Source organism: Manduca sexta, unplaced genomic scaffold (genome assembly GCF_014839805.1).
Source record: "Manduca sexta isolate Smith_Timp_Sample1 unplaced genomic scaffold, JHU_Msex_v1.0 HiC_scaffold_63, whole genome shotgun sequence".
NCBI lineage: Eukaryota > Metazoa > Arthropoda > Insecta > Lepidoptera > Sphingidae > Manduca > Manduca sexta.
Genome location: NW_023595440.1, coordinates 412800 through 438679, shown reverse-complemented (window position 1 = coordinate 438679; position 25880 = coordinate 412800). Strand labels below are relative to the sequence as shown.

General features: G+C 34.9%; 1 protein-coding gene and 1 long non-coding RNA gene across 2 annotated transcripts; one reads left to right on the top strand and one right to left on the bottom strand.

The window, feature by feature from the left end:
* Positions 1 to 9814: 9814 nt before the first annotated feature.
* On the top strand, positions 9815 to 10224 carry LOC119193531. The gene is made up of 2 exons (XR_005113979.1): positions 9815 to 9935; positions 10132 to 10224. It is a non-coding gene; the product is annotated as an uncharacterized LOC119193531 (long non-coding RNA).
* Positions 10225 to 15968: 5744 nt separating this feature from the next.
* On the bottom strand, positions 15969 to 25045 carry LOC115454205. The gene is made up of 4 exons (XM_037447163.1): positions 24814 to 25045; positions 24414 to 24630; positions 19786 to 19869; positions 15969 to 18182 (listed from the first exon to the last, which is right to left on the bottom strand). The coding sequence occupies exons 1-4, from the start codon at positions 24964 to 24966 to the stop codon at positions 17944 to 17946; spliced, it is 693 nt and encodes a 230-aa protein (XP_037303060.1). The 5' UTR covers positions 24967 to 25045; the 3' UTR covers positions 15969 to 17943.
* Positions 25046 to 25880: the final 835 nt, after the last annotated feature.

Sequence of the window (25880 nt, the reverse complement as noted above, 5' to 3'; positions counted from 1 at the left end):
GTTCTCCAATAAGTGTTACACATTTAAGTATGTAAGGCATATGCAGTCCTCGGCAGCGAATAGCTCTTTTGTTTCGGTTTCTTAGAGCGGATACATTAAGTACGGTTTAGTTTTGAATTCGACGGAGTAATTTGACAGATGAAGTGTTGCGAGCGGTACAGGAATCCTAACAGTTGTGACGCAAATATCGATAACTCAATATCGAGATTTCAAGTTTATTGTAAATATTTTAAGTTTACTCGTGGTAGATCTCTCATATGTGAGAGTCCGCCTGGCTAGGTATCTCCGCAATGTCTATTTCTGCCGCCAAGCAACGGTATGTAGACACTGTTTTGTTCCGGTTTGAAGGACATTGTCGCCAGTGTAATTACTGGACATAATGAGACTTAACATCTCATGTCTCAGGATGACGACCGCAGTAGAATATCAAACAATACTTTGTAATTCAAGTTGTTGGTGTTTCTACTGTTTATCGGTCGTATCGCTTCCCATCAGGCGAACGGCATGCTCGTCTCGTCATTCAAAGAAATAAAAAATACTCCATCGAATTAAAATCTCGAGTATAATTGTACGTTTTTACTGAGTCTCTCTATACCTTGATGTTCATTACTAAATATTGTACACTCAACAGCCTTCGCCGCCGTTAGCACACGATTCTAGTACCCTAAACACGAATACTACAGAATTTCGCCAAATGTTCGTAGCGGAGTACAGTTTTACAATGCAGTACGTCTCAAAACTGGTTCCAACAGCCGATTTGTATTTGCTCTTAACTACCATGAGTAAACGATTCGAAGTTTGTACGCGTCCAATGTTCACGCTGCAGTATTTTAGTTCTTAATGCGCTTACGGGGTGCTGTGTAAATTTCTATACAAAACGTGTGTATGTACTTATACGCACGTAAAAAGTTATACTTCTTTGGCGGAAGAAGATAGAAATCTTTCTAAAACATTAAAATTAAGCTATTTTGCGGATTTTATTGCGGGGGGAACTGAACCACGAAGGCTGCAAAGTCTTCGAAACGTCGAGAGAAAACTAAAACATTAAAACCGCGGTAAAATCCGAAAAATAGTTTAATTTAATGTCTAACATTCGCGTAAACAATATCTTTCTAAAAAAAATATCCTTCTCGTTATCCTATATTTGTAGAGAAAACGACACTTATAATAGAAAAAAAGGTATTTAACACATTGAAAGAAAGTTTTATTATAATGCATTATGGAGTTAAATAAATTTTGTTTTAATATAAATCATAAAATATTTTCTTTTCTGGACTAATAATTGTTATTTGTACCTATTACCATTAAATAATAATGTTGTATTAAATAATAATGTAATAATTTAACTAATTACTAGCTAATTTCATGGTTTCGTTTGTTCGTGTGACATGATGGTGCGCGCGCGCAACGTAAAAATTTACTCTCGTCATTGTTCCCTTCCACGCCAAGAGAAGTACAACTTTAATAATTTACTTCATTGAAAGTATAACTTAGGGGCCGTTCAAGTATTACGTAACGCGATTTGGAACGGACGGGAGTCTTGTAAAACGTTACGATGCGTTACGGGAGCGGGAGAGAGGTCTCGAACAAAGCGTTGTGTAACATTGGCTTTTTATTTTAAAACAATATCAAAGGTATTTCAGCGACTTTCCGGTACTTTGCGTAACATTATTGCGAATATTAGAAAATAGCTGTTACTTTAGAGTAACGTAACTTTTGGAGGCTTTACAGGAAAATGTTACGGCGCTTTACATGGAGGGCGGGGGGGTCAATAATCTTCAAAATTTGTGTTACGCAATACTTGAACGCCCCTTGACATGCAGTCTACCGTGCGGTACGAAGCGGTCCTGTTTGCGTTGCTTTATCATTCAATGTACGGTTTATATACCAACCTAAATGACCTCAACTGGAGACCCCGTGGAACGCCTTGACGTGTTCAGTGTAAAACATATTAAATTAGGGAGTACGTACAATAATATAGTAATATATAATGATCCTTAACATTACTTACTTTGTTATTATATTACTAAAACCTAATCAAATATTTCTTTCTTTCTTTATATTTCACAAACACTTTTTATCGTAAATTCCATATTTTTGCACTTACCTTAGTTTTTACATAGACTGTATATAAAGGACTGCCCGTATGATCTTTCCTTTCTGCTAAGTATGGACAGTGCCCATGCACACATCTATCAAAGCTGTTGTGGTGTGCATAAAACAGACGTGTTACATATTTATTCATGTGTGCATCGATAACGACTTGAAACGGTATATTGTGTTGTCTTTCTATGTAGTAGTTTTGTAGAAAGCGACAGTGAACACATGGCACGTCCTTTCTAGATGGTCTGAGTTTTTATAATTTTCTTTGTGATTATATTTTAATGATTATCATATTTTGTATGTTAGTTTATTTGTATTTCTTTTTATATTATATGGATAATACCTATAGGAAGGTAGCAAAGTAAATAAAGTTTAAATAAATAATAACACTTTGTATTCAAATAAATTATTTGGTTTTATTTAATTTCATAGAGTCTATCGCTTTCCATCGGCACGTGACTTTAAGGAACGAATGTTCGTAGACTCTGTAGAGTTCGTAGCACGAGAGGAAGTGCTACGTGCCTACGCCGGACTACGTGCGCTACGAAGACTATACAGTATTTTTGCGCATGGGTATATTTGATCATGCGTGGTAAAAATGCAAAAAAAAAACAATTAAATAAAAATACATGATAATTATTGGAGCCTTCTTCAGAGTGTTCAGCGACTGCAGACTTCATAGAGCATCTTTCAGGTTAGCTATACGTTCTTTTATGCAGGTTCCTATATTAACTTATACTTTTTATCTGTTACTGTAATAAATTCGCTGCAAATATAACAGAACGAATCAGCGACTCGTTTATAACCTCTGCAAGCCATTTTGTACAGGTTAATTCATGAAAGAAATATGTAAAACACGTTTTGCCTTTAAAGTTTAAAAGCATACTGTCGCACACATATTAGCGACTCAAACCCTCCCAACCCTCGTCGTTCTCGTTCACCAGGGACGGCGCGCAATGGCCGACATTAATTTGTTGCGAAAATAAAAATCTCAAATCGCTATAAATATTTTAAAAGGAAATATTTTCGATGTCTTATCTTACTTCGTATATTATTTTTTTATATGTCATTAATCCCTAGAAATAATATGCCAACGCGAGCGGAGCGTGCGCGGCGTGGCGGCGCGGCGCCGTGCGGCGACGCTATCCGCACTGCTCTGTGTCGGGCATCCGTCCCGTTCCCCCGTATCTTTTCCATGTTATTTAACAACCCATTTTAGTATTGTGATGCATACTTATCTTTTCCTGTTAGCTCGTATTATTTTAAACAATAACCGGCCTAATTAACGGATGTATGTTTGATAAGTGCAGTATCAGGATTGCCTCGGAGCTGCAGTTACCTACATTGCGGTTGGCTCGGATGTTATGGTTGTTTACGATCTGAATGTAGGTGCGATATACTGGTTTCAGATACGAATATCAAATTATTTACAATTATTCATTAGTTTTGGATTCGGTTACCAAGCGAAGAAAACAGGTAGCGACTTCGCGCCTTGCTCCTCAAATCTGTTTCTCGTTTGTTTGTCAAAGTTCCATGGCTTAACCACTAAACTTAATTTGATTATGTACGGAGTAACTGTAAATCCTTACAGAGGACATTTTCAATATTAGCTACAAACCGAATTCTACGTCAAAACCACAAACAAAATATTATTATTAATAATTCTGGACAAATATACACCATCGGAATACCGTGACATCATTGAATATTATGTTACTAAAATTATAAATGCGAAGTTTTACCACAATGTTCGGATGTTTGTTAAAAGTAACCGCAGTATGAACTCAACTGTTTTTAATGAAATTCAGTTCACATATAGACGATTCCCTGGATTAACACATGCGCTACTTCGTGTCCCGGTAATGTGCTCTCGTAGGACATAATGGAAGTTTTACATCGATAGCGCTGGTGCCTTCGGGACTTTGTAGCGGGAAAGGCTTTTCACACAGGCAAAGCCTCACACAATACCTGGTATTAAACAAATGTCAAATCATGGCCTCGGTGGCGCAGTTGTATTGGGGTACGACTGCAATACTGATGTCTCAGGTTTGAACACCGGGCCGGGCCACATCACCACGGAGTCAGGAACTTGTGCCCGATTTGGCGAAGGACTTGCTCCCTATAATGAAAACACATAAGTGGGTGCCCTGGTTGAACCTCTGCCTAACGTGCTGTTTGTTGTCTCAGAATCAACAAGGATGATGCCATTCATCGACTCTTAGCACTGTTCTACTTAGACTGTAAACATATATATATATATATATATATATATATATATATATATATATATATATATATATATATATATATATATATATATATATAACTTATATATATATATATATATTTATATATAAGAATATCGAAAGTATTGAAAGAAGATATAGGTAAAAAGATATTTTAATTCTCTGCAAAATGGGATGAATAAATCTCGAGCAGTTTCCATCACTCGTCGAGGTTCAGGCCGAGAAGCGAACACTGGAATAATTACTGTTTCTGTTCATTGTTATACTAAAACCGTAAAAAGATAAAAAAATCCAATTTCAACATAACGTCACATTCGGGTCCCACAATAACCTAAACGAAGTACCGTCTGTCACCGACTCCAAAATTGGTATCCAGTGTGTTATGCACAGATGTTAATACATAATATATTTTTGACTTCGGCCAACGTGCAGACTTCTCGATCCTGTGTGGTCTTTAAACATACATACATATAAATTAATTAATTAACTCACCCCAATTTCTTGTCCTTTATAATACTTGCTCCCGGGAGCCCTTATTTCTTATTATAATTCTCTTTGCCTTTTTATGTACTTATTCAATTCAACTTTTAGATTGTGGCTCCATCGTTGGCAGCAAAGAGAATTATAATATACAGTTGGCAGACGATGATTTTGCCAATGTCAAACCGAGACAAATGATAATCCGTTTTTTTAACCGACTTCAAAAAAAAGGAGGAGGTTAATCAATTCGACGTGATTTTTTTTTCTTATTTTTTTTTTCTATGTTTGTTACCTCAGAACTCGCTCATATATGAACCGATTTGGAAAATTCTTTTTTTATTCGAAAGAATTTCTTTCCAGATTGGTCCCATAAAATTTTATTCAAGATCGCTTCGGTAGTTTGGTTTTAAAATAAAAAAAACTAGAATAATTATGTCGTCCAAGAAAACGAAATCGCGAATTTAGCTTTCCTGTGACGTATTTAGTTATGTTTTTGCATTGAATTTGGTTGACTGTACTTCTCACATACTTATATAGTATAACATCTTTTCCCCGTGTCAGGGGTAGGCAGAGGCGTAACATTTCATCGCGATAGTCGTACTGTGTGTGAAACATATCAGTTGTGTTTTTGGGTTGGGTTTAATTGACTCTACTTCTTATATACGTACATATATGTATATAGCATCACACCTTTTCCCCTTTTTAGGGGTAGGCAGAGATGTAACACCACAGCGCAATAGTTATATTATGATCGAAATATATCAGTTGTGTTTTTGCGTTAGGTTTCCTCGTATCTACTTCTTACATAAATATATATATAGCATCACACCTTTTCCCCGTGTCAGGGGTAGGCAGAGGCGTATAATTGCATCGCGATAGTCGTACTGCGTGCGAAACACATTAGTTGTGTTTTTGTGTTGGGTTTAGTTGACTCCACTTTTTACATACATACATATATGTAGCATCACACCTTTAACCCTTTTCAGGGGTAGGCAGAGGTGTAACATTTCAGCGCGATAGTCGTACTGCGAGCGAAACACATTAGTTGTGTTTTTGCGTTGGGTTTAGTTGACTCTACTTCTTACATACATACATATATATATAGCATCACACCTTTTCCCCTTTTCAGGGGTAGGCAGAGGTGTAACACCACAGCGCGATAGTCGTATCGTGAGCGAAACACAACTATGCCATTGAGACGGTCTATTTTTACTAACATAAAAAGCAAAAAATAAAATTATTTTTAACAAAAATTAAACCGCCTACACAAACCACTCAAAACCAAATTATAATTTCACATAACAAGTATATATTGGATACCAATTTTGGAGTCGGTGCCTAATTAAAATTGCTAGTTAAGCTAGATAAATACATTAACGAATATACGAAAACAATGTGCTGCCAGCGTACAAAGTTAGCAAGTCAGATCGTCACCGGAGATAAACACATCGCCGCAGCACAGCAAATGGAAGATATTAAGGGAGTATTTAAATTTGTGAACTGTACACTACCCAAATTCTTCCCTGTTACATATAGCTGGTCAAATGTGGGTGTATTACACTCCCTGCCTCGAAAAAAGAGGAAATAAAAAGATGAAACACCATACATGTGCTTGGTATTACACCTTTCACTATGTATGCTGTAGTACACGCAAACCTACTCCTTTTAATTGATTTGAAAGAAATTTAGCTCATAGACGGACTATGCAACAAATATAGCTAACTAGCAATTTTAATTAGGCACCGACTCCAAAATTGGTATCCAATATATACTTGTTATGTGAAATTATTTTTTGGTTTTGAGTGGTTTTTGAAGGCGGTTTAATTTTTTGTTAAAATTATTTTTATTTATATATATATATTGACAGTTTTTCTTCTTTTGTACCTCCACCGCAAAGAGTTCATAATACTCGACTACATATATATTTATCTGTGTTGTGTTATGTGTAAATGTTCACGTAAATGAATTTAACCGAATCTGTCCGCGCTTCCAAAAATGAACTAATATATAATAAAATTAAACACAGTGTATTACACTATAATATTACTATATAGTATATTATAATATTAGTGTATAGACTGTTATGTGAAATATTGTTTTGGTTTTAAGTTGTTTATGAAGGCGGTTTAATTATTGTATATTTTTAAATCATAAAATCCCAGTTTATTTGTGACTTAATTAAATGTTTATACATGGGCTAATAACATACTGCTTCCTGTTGATTGTGACTAATTTATACCACGATACATAATATTTGTAGTGATTTTTTTATTCAATAACTCTTATTATTCAAACTATACAACGGATTAATAATACCAGTATTATATGCAGTCATTTTGACATTGCGTGACTAAATGAAACCACATACGAGTACTTATCTACTTGGAAATAACACAAGTAATAAAATAAACAATTGCAAGTTTGGAACAAAATAAACATGGTATGGTAGGTTACGAGGAATTGGCAAATAGGCGAGAGCTAGCATTGGTAACATACTTGTTTAAGTTAATACGTGGCAAGATCGACAACCCCGGTTTGCTTGAAGCGGTGAAGTTTTCCGTGCCTGACAATTACCTCGGTAGGAGTAGGCGACCGCGGCTGCTGGTGGTGCCGCGTGGAAGGACCAATTTGCTTAATAAGGCACCTATCACACGCGCCTTGAGCACGCTTAACGATGTTGCAGAAAAAATGGATATATTTTTGTATACTCTGAGTGATTTCACTAAGATAAGATAAGATCTCTATATTTAATTTGTTATAGTACCTAGTTTTTAAAGATAGTTAATATAGATTTAAGGATAATTTTAAAGTATAGTATCAGTAAGTAGTACCATAAGAAAATCAACACTACTGTATTAGGGCTACCCTGTAAAAGTAGTTGTTAAGTGGCAAATAAAATAAATAAATAAATGAAACATTAATAAAAAGTAATTTTACAATTACGCGCCCTAATGTCACTACTATAGGTACTATTCTAAGAGAATTCGTCACAGCGACAACACCCATTCAGTCAGAAATACACTCATGCACACGCCACATTCGCATTAAACTACAAAATGATAAAAAAAATCAGAAAACTAAAACCTGGATATTTGGTGAAAATATTCGTTATTAATGGATTATTTTTGGCACAAAATGAGCCTGTAAATGATCTCCTACGTGTGTGGTAATCAGCAATGCCAAGGAGTTACAAGTGATATCGTTATTATATAGGTAGGTACTAATTGATGTTATTACACGAGCAAGGCAAAGCGACCGCACCTGATGGTAAGTGGAGTGTCGACTAACGAAACATGATCACTCCTCGCCAGTGGACTCAAGCCGGCCTGCAACACTTCAGCTGCTCCCGGCACGCTCACGCGGTCTACTATGGCATTTCAGCTTGCGTACGGTGCTCACCCTGAGCGGATCCAAATTTCCTGCCACCAGCAATTATTCTTTGTGAATGGACTTGACTGATGAATTACAAATTAGTCATAGCTCTTGTGTGTTTCGTGTGGTGATGCGGAAGTCCAAATATAATAACACCGTCTCTTTCTAATCACAATTTTTCTGTGTCATGTTTGTGTTCATGATTTGGTTTACAGATCAGAATTATACAACGCTTAGGTCCCGTGTTTGAATCCCGGGTCAAGCTAAAGACATTGCTACTGGGTTGTTTTACATTAAACAAAATTACTCGTTCGTAAGTAGAAGTAAGCAGGGAAAGGTCGAAGGCAAAAGACCCAGAGGTCGAAACCCGAAGAGATGGTCGTACGAGATCTCCGAATAGCTGGAGATCCCCACCAGCATCGCCCTTCATCAGGCGACGGATAGTATCAACTGAAAAAAGATTTGGAAACGTTGGACTCATGATCCTCAGTAATGGGGTAGCGATTAGTAAGAAGTAGGAGTCAGGAGGTAGGCGGTATGATATCCCGTGACTCGGAAAGCACATAAAGCCGTTGGCCTGCACGTCCTGATCTCTATTTGTATCGCTACATTTAAAGCACATTTCCACAATTTTTTTAAAAGATAGACATGAGAAGTTTTCAGTTATGTACAGATATCTCTACGTGAGGAACGTCGTCCAGAAGTGCGTTTAGATTCCTCCGTAGCCTCCACAGGAAGGACTCAGTCAGCACTTCTGTGTTACTACAAGGACAACAAACAACTTAATATGTCTTTGAGAACTTAGACGGGTATAGTTTTCCGGAACAAATAGTAAACAAAGACAGTCGTGCAAATCAGGGGACTCATGGTCCCTCTTAAGGGTAGTACTAGTTAGTATAAAGCTATCAAGGTTATAATTTTTTTGAAAAATTTGGCTGTATTATTTATGAACTGACAACATTTCAAAATGTAAATCTACCTAAAACAAAAATATCGTTTCTTAATTTCTGTACCCTGAGTTCAATTGTGTATTTTTAATACTTTATTATGGAGAAAAAAAATAAAACCGGAAAAATATTTGATGACGTCACACATACGTTTGAATGAAGTAGTTCCTTAGTCCACCTTACTATTTATTTTAAATACTAACGCCCGAATACTGAAACGCTACTCAACCAACCAACTTGTCTGAGGCCTACTTAAATTTAACAGGCTACTTAATTTAAATGGCATTCTCAAACGTACATTAAAAGATTTTACGGAAAACTCAGTTGAGGAGCAGTTAATTTGCTATAGATTATAAAAAGTTTGTTTTCGTTTACATAATTTTAATAAAATGATATTTATGTGTCGTTTCACGCAGCATAATTTATGAAACATAAAAAATCAAATAACGTAATACGCAGTTTAATGAAAATGATTTTTAATTATTAAATTCTCAACATTGATGTAGTAAATACATTCCAACTTATTTATACTTGCCATTTGGCAGCATGATCAGTATTGACATTAGTCACTTTAGAAAAAAAAACTTCTGTATCTGTCAAATTTTCGTCAATAATTAAATCGTAGTGATTATATTCTCTTTGTTAACAATATTCATAATTCTTATTTCGTGTCTTATCACAGAAGTTTCTATAAATTATCAACGGAGTCTTCAAATAACAAAACCCAATAAAGGGGTAGACATTATACGTAAATAGAAAAACAAGAACTGCTGGATATAGTGAAAAAGTAAGTATTGGATTTATTTGGAGGACCATCGACTTAATTAAGAAAAAAGGGCATTGCTCGATGCGGGCTGCTTCCGACATTCAATCTGGAATTTTTGCGGGAGGCCTTTGTTCAGCAATGGATATCATGTGGCTGATAATGTTTTTTTTTTTTGTTAAATAAGTAATCTTTAAAAATATATTTGTTTTATTGGCAGCTCCCGTGAGGAACACAGGCAGTGAGCTGTGGGCGAGTAGCCAGCTGTGAAGTGAGAGGCCGTGGGTTCTCTTGTGTGATATATATAATCAATCAATCAATCAATAATTTATTCAAGAAATAGACTTCTGCAGGCATCTACATATATGTACTATGTGTAGCAAAATGTCTGTAATGAAATTTTATATGTCTGATATATAAGAATTACAATTAAAAATATAATAATTACAATAAAGTTTCTTCTTGCTTCTCTAATAATTATTTCTTCATTCAGACATGTTCAGACTTTCAATAAAATTAATTTCCTTAAAATTGTTACATACACACATAATAAAGCTAATCATCCTCGGAGGGGTAGGCAGAGGCACAACTAGTTCCATGATATGAGCGCAGGCACAACTAGTTCCATGATATGAGTACAATATGATGTACTATATTGTACTCATATCTACATATATGTACTATGTGTAGCTAAATGTCTGTAATGTAATGTTTATATCTCTGATATATAAGAATTACAATTAAAAAATATAATAATTACAATAAAGTTTCTTATTGCTTCTCTAATAATTATTTCTTCATTCAGACATGTTCAGACCGTAGGTTACTACACATGAAAAATATCCCAGATGACCCTTTGATAGGTGCCTGTGGGAAAGAAACGAAGGGCAATAAATATCTGGTATTTCTTTTTATGACCGGCTAGGCTGGATCAATATCCAGTTTAAATCAATATGATGAATGAACATTCCTGAAATGACAATTCCTGAATTAAAAAGCATAATTTAGGACAATTCCTGAATTAATGAACATAAATGAAGAACTGTTTCCTTGCTGAGTAGGAATCTTCTTTTAAATTCATCATCACTGTACTCTACGAAAGTCTAATTTCTCTCGATTTCTTCGATTGACACTATATTCTTCTTCAGACAGTGATGATAGTGAAGAAAAAGACATTTTATTAAATCGAAAGAGAATATAATAACTACTAACACAACAATAAATATTTTAGCGTAAAGATTTGAGAGTAGTCGCAAGCACTCTCAAATTAATCTCAATTAACAGCCATATAAGGCGGCCTTAAATAGCTGTCAAACTTTAAGCAGGGTTTGTGAATACCGTTTGAATCAATAAGCGGACCTTAAACCTTCGTCGCCTTAAATTTAAGGTTAGGAAATAAGTGACGTTTCAGTATACCAATTTCAAAGATAACGAATGCTTAAATCCGTGAGGCCATCTTAAATATTTAAGTATCGTTTGTGTATTCGGGCGTAAGACACCGTCATTTGTCAATGTCAAATGTCAATATTACAATGAATGACTAAATATAAAGAGGACAGGCCTCAAAAGTTAGCTATATGAATAAGTTATATTTATGTTAGGGAAATCGACGCAGAATTGTCAATATATATGTCTATCTCTTTTACTCAAAGCTTATTTGGAACGCAACAAACAAAGACAAAAATAATTGCTTTCTTCGAATATGGCACTATTTCGTTGACTTCAACACACTGGCACCGCCTTGCGGCAGAAACGCCATTTATTGCAGCCCAGTCAGCAAGTACATGTAGTGTCAGACGATGTAAACAAATCTTCATAAATATTGAATTTAAAGTAATATAATCATATTCTCAATTGTTTAGTTTGTTTATTAGTGTATTTCTTAAGTTTCGAAAATGACTCAGTGTTGTGTGAAAGGATGCAAATCGAATTCACGCAAGAAAGACCCCGAAATATCTTTTCATAGGTTAGTAACTGTTTTTACCGAAAATTTGTAAATATCTTTGTATATTTACTTTTTGGATGTGTTTTTATCAATTAAAATTATATGTGGATCTTGTTTGATAAGCTTTGAACCCTTTTAGGCGTGATTTATATCCATTAAAATCATTATGTTTGTTTATACACGAGCTTAGGGATGGGTGGATTTGTTTAGAAATTATCGATATCGATATTTTAACAGACGCCCGTTTATCAGTTACGGTTTTTGTCTTTGAAAGAATGTTAGAGCACACATCAATATTGTATTATCCAGAACGATAAACTAAGTGAAATTAGAATATTTTTTAAGATAACCAAAAAATTTAAAAACCAAGGCAAAATTAATTGAGAATATTGGGCGACGTGATTGGAATCCTACACCAAATACATATATTCGTTCTTTATATTTTGAGAAGAAATGCATAAACCACACGTTTAATTAACGCGAGTAAAAGATAACTGTTTTCTAACAATATTTCCGATAAGTAAAATAGTAATGATAATTATACTTCACCTAATAGTAATATTACTTTAATATATTGCTATGAATAAAATTAGAATTGTTATTGCATAACCAATGAAACAAAAAAGAAACAACATAAAGATGAAATGTAAGATATATTTTTACAATTGGCGGTCTTATGTTTCGAGCAACCTTTGCATGCACGGAAATAGATACATAATCATATTGTTGTTATTGCAAATAATTATTATAATTGATTATCTTAACCACCATCTTTACGCTCATTGATTTTAGTTTGCTGAAACATAGTTATGTTTCTCGATCAAAGAGCATAATAATAAAATAAAATAAAACCAACCAAATAATTGCTGGCTACGCTATCTTATTCCATTTATCATGTATTAAGTAAATATCTTAATCAGTAACTTAAATTTTTAGCAAGGAATAGTGCAACATACAAATATAGATCAAACACAACTGGATGTTTGTCACAACAGGTACTGCTTTCTTTAACAATTGTTACTTATAAATCAGTTTCAGTTTGTTTGTTTATATTATGGTTTGTTATATTTATATTATGGTAGAACCTAACCCCTTTCGTATTTGATATTTTTTGGGCTTGTTTATCTCTCTTTTAATTCTTCGATGTCGATACAAAATTTTCGGTACTAGCATATCACTATTGTAAGGGGCGGAGTCGGCGCCATTTTATGCATTAAATGTGCCGCATGTCACGTGACCATATCGCTCACCTCTATACTCTTTTATCATTGATTACAATACATACGTCACAACTGTCACTTTCAAAGAGACTCACTTTGATAAAATATAACATTTGAGTATGTTGAAAAAATGAAATGTTATCAGCGAAAAGGGAACGATTCAAATTCTTAGAAAAATTGGCTTTATCATCTATGAAATGCAAAAGGGGACGACTGAAATTATAGATGCAATGAATGATTACAAATCGAAACATTTAGACATTGCCATCAACGCATCGAAACAACCAAATATTGGCACTAAACCTGAGCAAAGCAAGGAGCACAGGATACCGATATTAAATCATTAACATTCTGGCCCAGGGCTTATAGATGCCGTGGAAAATAGTAACTTGTAACTCAACCACGCGAGACTTCATCACGTTTACGGCAAAGAATTTTACTTCTTGATCAGGCGTTTATTACTTTTATTGAAAAATACTGGTTGGTTTTTAAATAGGAAGACCAATTGAATGTAACTGTATGAAATAAAGTTTCGCGGATGCGCGGGGGAGCCTCGTCTAATCTCGTCGTTTTGTGGGTCAGTGGATGCAACATTCGACCTTATGAATATTTTTTACAAAACATATATGTTATTGTTGAACGTCAAAGTAATTTTAATAAAATAATGCTATCAATCTTCCCCTTACCATAAGTTAATTAACAACATGTACTAGTGTTATGTGTCATTCGCGTGTATGTGCTATCATACGGAATATTTATTTTATTATATGTATATATTAATGAAATTCATTAAAGAATATCAGTAGTCAACTACCTAGACCGTATCCAATGAACCGTCTCTAAAAATAACCGCGAATTAATTTTTTTTTAATTTTCTCTTTATATTCGTATAATAATTACCATAAAAACATTGGTAGTTACATATTATGTCAAAAAAAGGGAAATTCTAGGTCATAACCCATTCCACCTCTTGATGAATCAATGAAGTTTTTTTTAGTTACTCTGCTCCTCTATCAGGACAATACTTTCCTATTCTTCTCATAAATGCAAAAGTCTAAAATTATTTTTTTACTAGCTTTTGCTCGCGGCTTCGCCCGCGTGAAGATGTTTTCCAGGATAAAATTCCACTGTTTGATAAAAGTCTTGCTACATATTTTCCCGGTACTTATAGGTTCAAACTAATTTTATCCCCAATCTATAATTTCAGTTCAATCAGTCGAAAATCTAAGAACATTTATACAAACTTTCATCCCCTATTTTATCCCCTTAAGGGTAGAATTTATCAAAATCCTTTCTTAGGGGATGCCTACGTCATAGTAGCTTTATGCATGTAAAGTCTTAGCCCGATCCGTCCAATGGTTTGGGCTGTTCCTTGATATATCACTGTCAGTCACCTTTGAGTTATATATTATATTAACAACTGAAGTTAGCTAAAATTGAGTTTCTCGAAGCCGACCACTATTTATGTACTATGTATTTTGAGACTATGCAATTTTGTCGCGTTCGCTATTCACTTTCACTTTTGTTGAGTTTCAGAACGCGATATTAGATCCTCCAACGCGCACGCGAATTTGAACTTTATGCAGCGGTAATAAATTACAAATTGACTCTCCATTTTATTTAGAAAACGTTTGTATGGGAAATAGAAAAATGCTGTTTTGAGGATTTTCCCGGCAATTATTCGAATTTTTCTCACCTTTTAAACCTTCCCTAGACCTCCACGAATAATTCAAGACCAAGATAAGATAAATCCGTTCAGCCGTTCTCGAGTTTTAGCGAGACTAACGAACAGCAATTCATTTTTATATATATATATATATATATATATAGATTATCCCAAGCTCCACATTTCCGCCAGTCTATTATCCAATAAGTTTGAGGTTGGAACATTCTCGAAAGATCCAGAATGGTCGAGAACTCTCTAGTATAATTGGGGTCCGTTATCGTGTTTCCACTTCGTTCCGGAAACATCGAGATCCTTCGAGAACGTTCCATCACCGAACTTTCCACATTCGGGTAGGCGCTATTATCGGCGAGTGCCACTGGGCGTAACAATACTTTCAATTAACTTTAAAATTTTGATTACAATTAGCAAATAGACATTGAGCTATTGCCGCTTCCATAGCTATTCAATCTGAGAGCCTGTTTCACAAGGTTGAAGTACATTTGATTGGACAATTATCGTATTAAACACCTAATGAAGACAGTATTTATGTGATTACTATTTATTTGTTAGCATATATTAGAGTGACTTTTGTATTTAGTCGGGTTATAATAATAATAAATTATTTATTTCAAACAACACAGATCCGTAGTATCAGTAAAATAATAATTACTTAAGCACCAATGTTAATATCTGAACAATAACAACAACGATTTTGTTCCGTACATTGTAGAGGATGAGAGAGAAGTACAAGTTTCTGAATTTAGTTTATCATCCTTCACACGAAATGCCTTAGAGTAGGTGACATAACAGTCTCCGCCACTGTTTTCGGAATGCTGTTGTGACTAGCTCGTATACGGCTTACAAGGGACTTAAACATTTGTGTGAGTGGCATTTAATCAGAAGTCGTAATGCCCGTTATCTCCGATCCAATCCTGAGAATTAACCAATCAAAATAACTCGTTTGTGAGTTTGTCAAAAAATTTTGTTCGGATTGGTACATTTTCGCGATGGATCATAAAAAGGCGATTGTATTGATTGATTTATTTTATTCATTATTATCATTAATGAAGTAACATAGACTCATCTGTTTCTTGTAACTGCAGCAAGAGATTTTATAGACAACTTAGATTACATAATAATTAAAAAGATAAGTAGTTATTTAAAAAAGAACCTTGTAAAAACTAGATTTAAAGTAAAAAGTGGGAAAAGTATAATAAAAAAATACATACAGTAAAACATAAAACCTATTTTATTGATGTCGCTTAATCAGAGGTTGTAAATAAAAAATGCTTTTACTATTTTATATTTAACTCTAGTCCTATAAACTAGTACGCTTCACCCAACACAAGGCGTTATGTCTACTTGTATTGCGACATTATGAATGATGAGGTGAGCTTGCCGTTCGCCTGATGGTAAGCGATACGACCGCCCATAAACACTTACAAGCATACAGAACTGTGAATTCCAAACTGCGTGGCACCATTAACGTATCTTCTATGGACACGAACGTCCATAAAAACAATTTGTTCAAAATCTGAACTAAAATGGCAAAACGTCACTGTTATAACCTATCTATTCACTTGAACAACAAATAATTTTACTCATTTGACTTATATTTTCCATTCAAATCCAGGTTTACACTTAGGCTCGAGTACTCATATCACGAACGCCACTCCGTACACAGCCAAAAGCTGTCAATATTGACCATACTAAATCAGTTCAAACCTGAACACAACAGTGTACATTGGTCAGCGGTAGAAATAGACACTGCGGTGGTACTTACCTTTCAATATTTTACAATCAGTTTCAACCAGATATGTGAGCCGTAAATATTTCCGCGTTGGCGGATAATTAAATATTGTAATGGCCTCTTGCAATGTGCGATAGTATGGTAAAAATATCCATAATTCGAGTATTGAGAAAAATGTATTGAATTTACTGGTGGTAGGTCTCTCATATGTGAGAGTCCAGGTACCACCGCAATGTCTATTTCTGTCAAGCAGTGTGTAGTCACTGTTGTGTTCCGGTTTAAAGGAAATTGTAGCCAGTGTAACTACTAGACATAATAAGACTTAAAATCTCACGTCTCAGGATGGCGAGCGCAGTGGAATACAAAACAATACTTTGTAATTCAAGGTGTTGGTGCTTCTACTGTTTATCGGTCGTATCGCTTACCATCAGGTGAGTGGCAAGCTCGACTCGTCATACACAGTAATAAAATAAATGTCACACGCATTTCAATAATGCAAGTAATTGACCTAAGAATGATCCAAAATGTTTTATTTAAAATTACACGGAGTTCATCCGAAATGTTTTATTTAAAATTACACGGAGTTATACTGGCTCAGTTTGAGGCCGTTGCGATCTTATTATATCAGTATCTCTTTTCAACAGGAGCTCATTTTACACTATCTGTTTCATTTTCTTGTTTGGCGTTATGAGTGATGCATCAAACGGATTTTTTTTTTAGTGTTATCAATAAAATTAAAAGTAATACATTTTTGCTAACATTCAAGGCCATAGCTAAACTTGAATTTAAGGTAGTTGTGGTTACAGCTAGGACGGAAGTAAAAATGTTACTAGATCTGTTCTGGTCAATCGATTTTCGGTTTTCTTGACTTGTGAATATGAATGAGTCATGTTAATACTTGCGTAATTGTTAGGGTAACATACAGATTGTAACAAAATTCCCTTAAACCTCGAAAGAAGGTTATTCCATCCATCAAAACGAACAACTCAATGGAACCAACTTCCAAATTAGAAATAAAAAACCTGCTGCTCCATATATTTTGATAGAGTTATGTATAATTTAGTTGATTATTAAGGTAGGGCATTGGCCCACAATGCCCCCTCTGCTAACATTTATACTTGTATTTAAATTACTGTAAAACAATTACTGATTTTAGATATCCAAAGGATACAGATATAGAAAATAAACGCTATTCAAATATATACATAAGGAAACTAAAAAGGACATAAAAAGTTTCCTTTTCTGTTTAATTACATTTAGAATGCAACGAGGCTGGCATAATCTTGTGGATTAAAAACCTAGGCTCATTCATTAAATAAAGATTATAAAAAAAAAAAACATGGATTGTTATAACAAGACGAGAGAACTGGTCCCCGTAGTTAGTTATATGCTTGCGCTATGAATATAGCGCATATAATATATGAATATATATATTTAATTTACACGATAAATTATTCTGTGTATTCATAGATTACATTTAGCAATTCCGTAAAACTTTCTTGAAGTTGGCAGAGGTAGTTTTCGAGTTGCGTAAAAAATATATCTCGATTCTCATCGTTGGTTGGGTTTGTTGTTGGTTGCGTGATATCATTTTTCGTGTTGGTGCAATGATCTAATGTAGCTTCATGGTTGGCTTTGGTCCATGCTTCTGATACTGGCTCTGTAGATTGACGTTTTTCAGCTCTCGACTCTGAGGGGAACGCAGAGAAATTATTAAAATAAAAACACACACGTCACGCATTTATCCCGTTTTTATTAGAGTGGGCGTCTCTGCAGTCTACACCGAGGTGGACCTGCAGGCAGGATATTGGAATCCCTGGCTTAGCAACTGCAGGGATGCGGAAGATGGGAGGGAATTGGGTGAAGGAAGAAGAGAGGAAGGATGGGGACACCTTCAGGATTGGTGGGGAAGAGGAGGGGTAATGTTTGCGAGCCCTCATAGACCTCAATGTATAGTTACAAGCAAGATTACACACTGAACTGTGTCCCTCGTACATGGGCGTGTATACGGCGTGGAGACGGGGAGCACAAGAAATCACAGAAAGAAATCTTTTCGTTGTGTGTTCCTGGATGTGATAGAGCGCGAGCCTGTGACCATATCAGTCCCAATTCCTGACTTCAAGCAGATATTGAGCAGATAAACAAATATCACTTTGTCCCACCTGAGACCTCAGAGCGTGTGGTCGCATGCAATACGGCACTGAGACAGTCCATGATATTCTATTGTTTATTTTCATATCTCAATCGTCAGGTAAGGAACCAATAGCATTGCACAAGACGGCTGTGGACAACATTTTAGACGCTTCCGTCCGAGGTCTTTATAGTCCAGAGCCATGATAAGAGTCCACAATGGCTAAGGGTAAAATAGTATTTATGCTAGCTTGCACAATGACTTTAGGTACATACTAAAATGATTATCAAACTATCGTTGTCAACTTATAATATGATTTACTAACAATTATGAATCATATTTTCACTAATATATCATTAATAAGCCGTCCCTAATGTATCGAAGAAGGCCACCGCGGAGTTTTAGTTGGTATACCGTGCGTATTGCTGAGCTGGGGCCCGATTGCGGCTGCAATATTTCACAAATGGATATGTACTTGTCTATTGTTTATGTAATATCTTTAGTTAAACTGTATGTTAATTATAGCCTAAATAAACTTTTTTATCTATCTATCTATATAGTGGTAGGGACTCGGCCGGCGGTCGCCTGACGTTCACCATCTCTAGGCGGCTCAACGTCGGGCAGCAAACAAACACAGCAAAGCAACAGCAAAAGGGGACCGGACTCATTTTTGTTCTTTATTATTATCAAATATTTACGTTATATAAATTATAACACAGAAAGAATTATTTAAATCCGGTAAAAAATCAACAAGTTATAAGTCTTTTAATTTCGGTAGAGGGGTAAGTAACAAGAAACAGAAAAGAGGCGCAATACCCACGTGTGACGTCATCGGGCATTACGACGCGTGCGAAAGAAAGAGATGAAGCGATATCCCCACTTCGCGCCCACTTCGGCACATAGTAATATTTGAAATATGAATTACTCGCTCATTTTTTAACCAATTTTAATGCAGTTTTCGCGGGAGGGTTTCTTTTTCGTATTATCAACCATTTCATATAGAATAATGTACAAAATCGAACACAGGCCGGTCCCCTATTGTGTGAACCCAACATAACCGTTACAATGATGGTGAAACTCTTGTAGCGGGAAAGGAAATAACGCATGTTTTCACATGCGGTTTCCCGCGAGCACCACCCAGTGTTATAACGGGTAAGATTACCTTTAGTAGGTGTTGCTGGTTGAGTTGGTATTGGATCTTTTTTGTGGTATCGTAAGGTGGCCGCCACGGCGTCGGTAATCACATCTGAAAACATACAGACAAGTGTCGAAGCCAAATAAAAATAAATAACTTATTAGCAAATTTACCGCCTTCAAAAACCACAAAAATATATCTAACATTATATTACGGATCGGCAAGCGGCGATAGCCTAGTGTGGAACGGGCTGCCGAGACGAATGTCCGCAGGTTCAAAACCCAAGGGCACACACCTCTGACTTTTCTAAAAAATTATGTGTGTATTCTTTGTGAATTATCGCTCGCTTTAACGGTGAAGGAAAACATCATGAGGTAACCTGCATACCTGAGAAGTTCTCTATAGGAATTTCGAAGGTGCGTGAAGTCTGCCCGCACTACAGCGTGGTGGACTAAGGCCTAATCCCTCAGTAGTAGAGGAGGCCAGGCAGACATTCGTCTCGGCAGTCCGTTCCACAACCAACTAGGCTATCGCCGCTTCTATGTGTATTTTATATATATAGATAAATAAACAAATATAAATACAAATCTATACTATTATATAAAGCTGAAGAGTTTGTTTGTTTGTTTGTTTGAACGCGCTAATCTCAGGAACTACCGGTCCAAAGTGAAAAAATCTTTTTGCGTTAGATAGTCCTTTGTTCGTGGAGTGCTATAGGCTATATATCATCACGCTATATTCAATAGGAGCGGAGCAGTAATGGCTAATCTCAGGAACTACCGGTCCAAACTGAAAAATTATTTTTGCGTTGGATAGCCCTTTGTTCGTGGAGTGCTATAGGCTATGTATCATCACGCTATACCCAATAGGAGCGGAGCAGTAATGAAACATAATGCAAAAACGGGGACAATTTATTAGTTTTGAGAGCTTCTGTCGCGTGCGCTGCGTAAACGGTTAAAGTTATGCAACAATAATGTATGACGGGATTGTTCCTCTTAAAAAGTTCTACAAAAATATATCATAAAACAAAGTCCCCCGCTGCATCGGCCTGCCCGAACGTGTTAAACTCAAAAACTACCCAACGTATTAGGATAAAATTTGGTATGGAGACAGTTTGAGACCCTGGGAAGAACATAGGCTCCCGGGAAAATATATAGCATGACTTTTATAACGGAAAACTTTAGCCCGAAAAACTTTATAACGCGGGCGGAGCCGCGGGCAAAAGCTAGTATATGATAAAATGAAACATTGTTACATATGTGTAAATTATCCACGAATTATAAAACCATGTATGTAGGGTCAATTTTGTATCTTTAACGGGTAAGGCACATATTTTTAGCGCTATCGCACAAAGGAGATCACAACAGAAGGTGTCACAATTGAAATATTGTGTTACAACAGACTTTGTAAACCTTTTTACACATTAACTCTGACAGAGCTTATTTTGCATTTTAAATAAGTGAGTGGTATATATATTTCATTTTTTATGAATGTTTGTATTTAGTATGTATATTTAGTTTTCTAATTATTTTGTGTGTAATAAATTGATAAAATAAATAATAATATTAAATTAAAAACATGATTTTTTGTATATATTTTTTATTATATATGACGTATTATTAAGTTATTTATTTTCAGATTCAGCTGACTTATTTTTAAATTATGTTTTATAAATGTTGTGGAAAAATAAATACAGTTTTTGTAGTGATCAAAAATTTAATTGTTCTAAAATATAACAATATACACTTTCCTTTATAATTTCCGTTGTAATACGTCGCACAATTTGTGTCACTCTGTCGCACAACGGATGTAATTTACAACACGAACTAACCTAAAAAAAATCATTACATGTAAATTAATAAATATAGCCTTCAAAAACTATCATAATTCAATAAAGAAATGATTGTTGTGTATGATTTAAAACTAAAAATCAGGACAACTATTTAATTCATGATAATTCCAAGGAATAAATCTTACCTTTTCTTAAGGAGATACAGTTTGCTCCAACACGTTCTTCCAACTAACACGAAAAAAAGATGGCGGAATTTTTCAGGAATGTGTCAAGTACGATGAGCTAGTATTGCCACTTCAAATAAATTAATTATTTATGGTAGATTATAAACAAGACCAGGAAATATCGCGTTACACAACTGACGTGTTACAAGAGAATAAAATTTGGGACACCTCTTAAGTTGTTAATATAAACAATACGGGGTGATTAATTGTAGTTGTTGTCGTTTTTTTTCGTAGTTAATATCCTATAGAACAAGATATATACGAAAAATAAAAAGTCATAATGTTAAAAAATTATATGTGTAATGATTTGTGTGGAGTAGGCGTGTGCTGACACCAACAAATGTATGGAATGAAAAAGTCGAATTTTTTTTATTTTAATGTGTAAATATAAATACTAGAAACATGTTTATGAAAAAATTTGACATAATAAAAAATTTTACGTACTGTATTTCATTTTTATAAAAGTAGACTTTTTTTTTTTTTGTAGTCTAACTCTTCGGACAGAAACATTTTACAAAGTGCGCTAAAAATATGAGCCTTACCCTAACATGTTTTAAAAATGTGTTTAGACATAGATGAATGGTCATTCTACTTTTTAGTACCTAAAAGTTTATCTCCTTTAAACTACAATCTCATAAACACAAAAAATATATGGAAAAACTACGTTATCCTGCTATTTTATACTGGTTGAAGTGTCCCTAAGACACTATGTTTTTAATTTAATCGTAATAATTATTCTCATATCCAGGGTAACTTAATTGTATTCTTCGGTAACTCGGTTGTTTTTCATACAAAATATGGATGTCCCTGTATGATATCCTTTTTTGCGATATCATTTAAGGAAAAAACATCCGAAAACGGCATAATACTTAACAGCTTTAGGTTACGCAAAAAAAAAAAAGTTTATATTTATGCAATGCACTATCATTTCGGTACAGTAGGTATTTTATAAAAAAAAATCCAGAAGTCTTGTCGCCGGCGACGAGTTAGAAGTTGACTATCTAATGTTACCGTGGAAAAACATATTTTAAATCAAACATTTAACATTCTGTCTTCATAAGCAATGACGTTTTACAAATAGACACGTCATAGACTAACAAAATTGCACATAAAAACAGCGCAGTATTTACTATAGTCATATACTTGTACAGCCCTAGCAGCTCGCATTGATACGGCCCGAGTGAGCCCGAGTGCGCCCGAATGGGCCCGAGCGTCGACCGGCCCGTCGCCATGACAGTCGAACAAAATGCATTTATTAGTTAAAAATTAAGTTAAATAGTGTATACTTATTACTAACGTATGAAATGAAACGCTTTTTTCATTCACAGTTGGAGTATAATTTGTACATCGTCTAAAAACACGGGAAATAATTTTATTTATAAAAATACAAAAAGATAGTAAGCCGACTAGCCGCGACAGTGGTTGGAGGTTGACTAAGTGAATGTCGGGCAATTACCTTGCTTTCGTCTTGCCAGTATTGAGCTCGGACAACGTATCTATGTAATAAAACATCTTAGTTCATAAGGCTGTTTGTTAGCTTGTGATGCAAGTGCAAGGGAAGAAAGAAGGGTTGGAAGCACAGCGGCAGAGCCAACTGTCCGACAGAGTGTTTATTCGGAGTCCACTGAGTTACGGTCGGGAGACGGTAATTCTTACAATTTTCTTAGATTTTAATATATTCAGCCATTTATTATTGTTTCCGTATCTTGAATGTCGTACTATTCTGAAGTAATTATATTCTGCTATCCTATACTAATTCAAATTCAAAGTTTATTGCACTCCACAATCATTTTATACATTATAAGATGTTACATTTTAATACGCGTGATATAATCGTGGACCCTGTCGGGCAAAGTTTCAAGAGAGGGAGAAACTATACAATTAACTACTTATAATACGTATTTGTTATATGCATGTACATATTATTATTATTATTTATTTTATTTCATACAACTACTAGACTTTTTTATTGCTTATGTAATTTTTAGTGTTTTAATATGCGTGTGTGTAACATTATTACTAAATATATTATACATATTGTTTTCAAAGTTAAAATAAAACTAATAAACTGCGACTTATAATCTGTTCAATAGTAAAGAAATTAAATAAAATGAGTTGTTTAATTCTTCCTCGAGTCTATTGTTTAACAAAATAAATCAAGTGTGTAGAAGAACTAAACAACTTGATTTGTTTAATTTAGACATTGAAAATCCTAATGGTATTCACTTTACTAAACTCTATAATTGTAATTATTAAACCTTATAATTACTTTACGATATGGTTTCTAGTGTGGCAAAACTAAATAACTATACGAGTTATTTAGTTAATTTCAGCAAACTTACAAAACATTGTGGAAGAATTAAATAAGAAGTTTTTATATTTTTTTTCTTCAGGTCAGAGTTTTTTTTTTAATGCATAATATAATAGATAATAAGACCCAAGATATATAAAAATACCGACATTAAAATTATTTAAAGTTTTTTAGTAATGCTTAAAAATAACGAAAACAAAAACAGTTAATCGCGTTTATCTCGAAACTAGAAATTTTGAATTATTTAGTTCTACCTACAGGGACGATGTAGAAAAGTAGAATGGCCAACTGCATACCAGCAGAATTTAGGGTAAGGAACGGACAGTACCTGTCACGTATACTACTTCGCACAGGTGCCGCTTCCACTTAGCTGCCGGTGTCTTCAAGTTCTTAGCGCGCTTCTCAGTCGACATTTTATCAGTGGGTAGAACAATCACAGCCATATTATCATTCCGGAGGATTTTTATCCAAGATCTCGGCACGAACGCATACTTGGAAGCTCTATGTTCAAAATTTACGAATTTCACAACGTAATATGCTTGCATCTGAAACACGGTTCAATTTAATACACTGTTTTCCCTAAACGTAGTCAATACGAACAGTTCGCTGGCTGAGCGAAATAAATAATAAATATTGCAATAATCAATTCAAACTCTATATACATTTATGTTTAAGTCGTCTTTAATATTTAACATTATATATTTATTGTATGCCATTGGAGTACATACGTTTTGGGAATATATAAGTGCGGTGATAAACACTACGTTCGCAACACTCGGTACCACTGGAGGAACTGGGTGACGTACACTGACGGCCGCACACGTTATTGCTATTACTATAATAATAATGTAGAGGGCAGCACACGTTATGAAACTGCACATCCGCTAAATGCAGATAACACAAAAAGTCGATCGTTACAACCACAGTAATGTTTGTTTGATTGAACTATAATATTTATGTTTAAAAACACATTGTGATGTGAACCTGATAGTGTGCGGAGTGATGTCTAGATTATTACATATCTAGCTACCAAATACTATCAACTTATCGACGCTAAATAATTTTGAACTTTTATACATCCTTTGTTCATCGCTTAGTTGTCTATATTAAGAGTATTTGCGTGGGATAAAAATATAACTCAATGTGGCGGCAACCACTCCTGACACCTCCAGTTTTACGTTACATTACTAAATTATCACCTAATTGTTGACGATTCATTCATTAATTGACGACATATGATTACCCCTCGCCAGTCGACACAAATACGCCGGCCTGTTTGAGATATACACAGGCTGATCCCGGACCGCGGCACAGTTACGCGGGCCACTACGGTCGCTCTCCGGGTGGATACTAAACACGTATAACCTACTACTATATATATATACGATGAAGCGACTCAACAGTTGATGACGTGTATCACTTTAGAAGTGCCTCGTTCGGGGGCGTCCATTAATTACGTGAGATGTTAATAAGAGGGGGTCGAGTCAAATCTCATCTAATCTTATATTGGAGAGAAGGGGGGTCTCCGCAATATTTTTTCTGATTGAAACAAAAAAAAAAATACTATTTTGGTCAATCCAGATTGTACATGCTTAAGATTTAATCTTAAGCGTAATCGTAATACGATTAACATCATTCTCTCCTACTCCTCCTACTTACTTATCGTCTAATTTTCAATACCTTTGCGATAGCCATGATAGAAGTCTCCGTTCATCTATCAATCTTCTCCTTAAGTGTCCTTCCCATAGCTCCGACTTTGTACATTCTTCTTTCGCTATTCAATCTGTACTTCTTT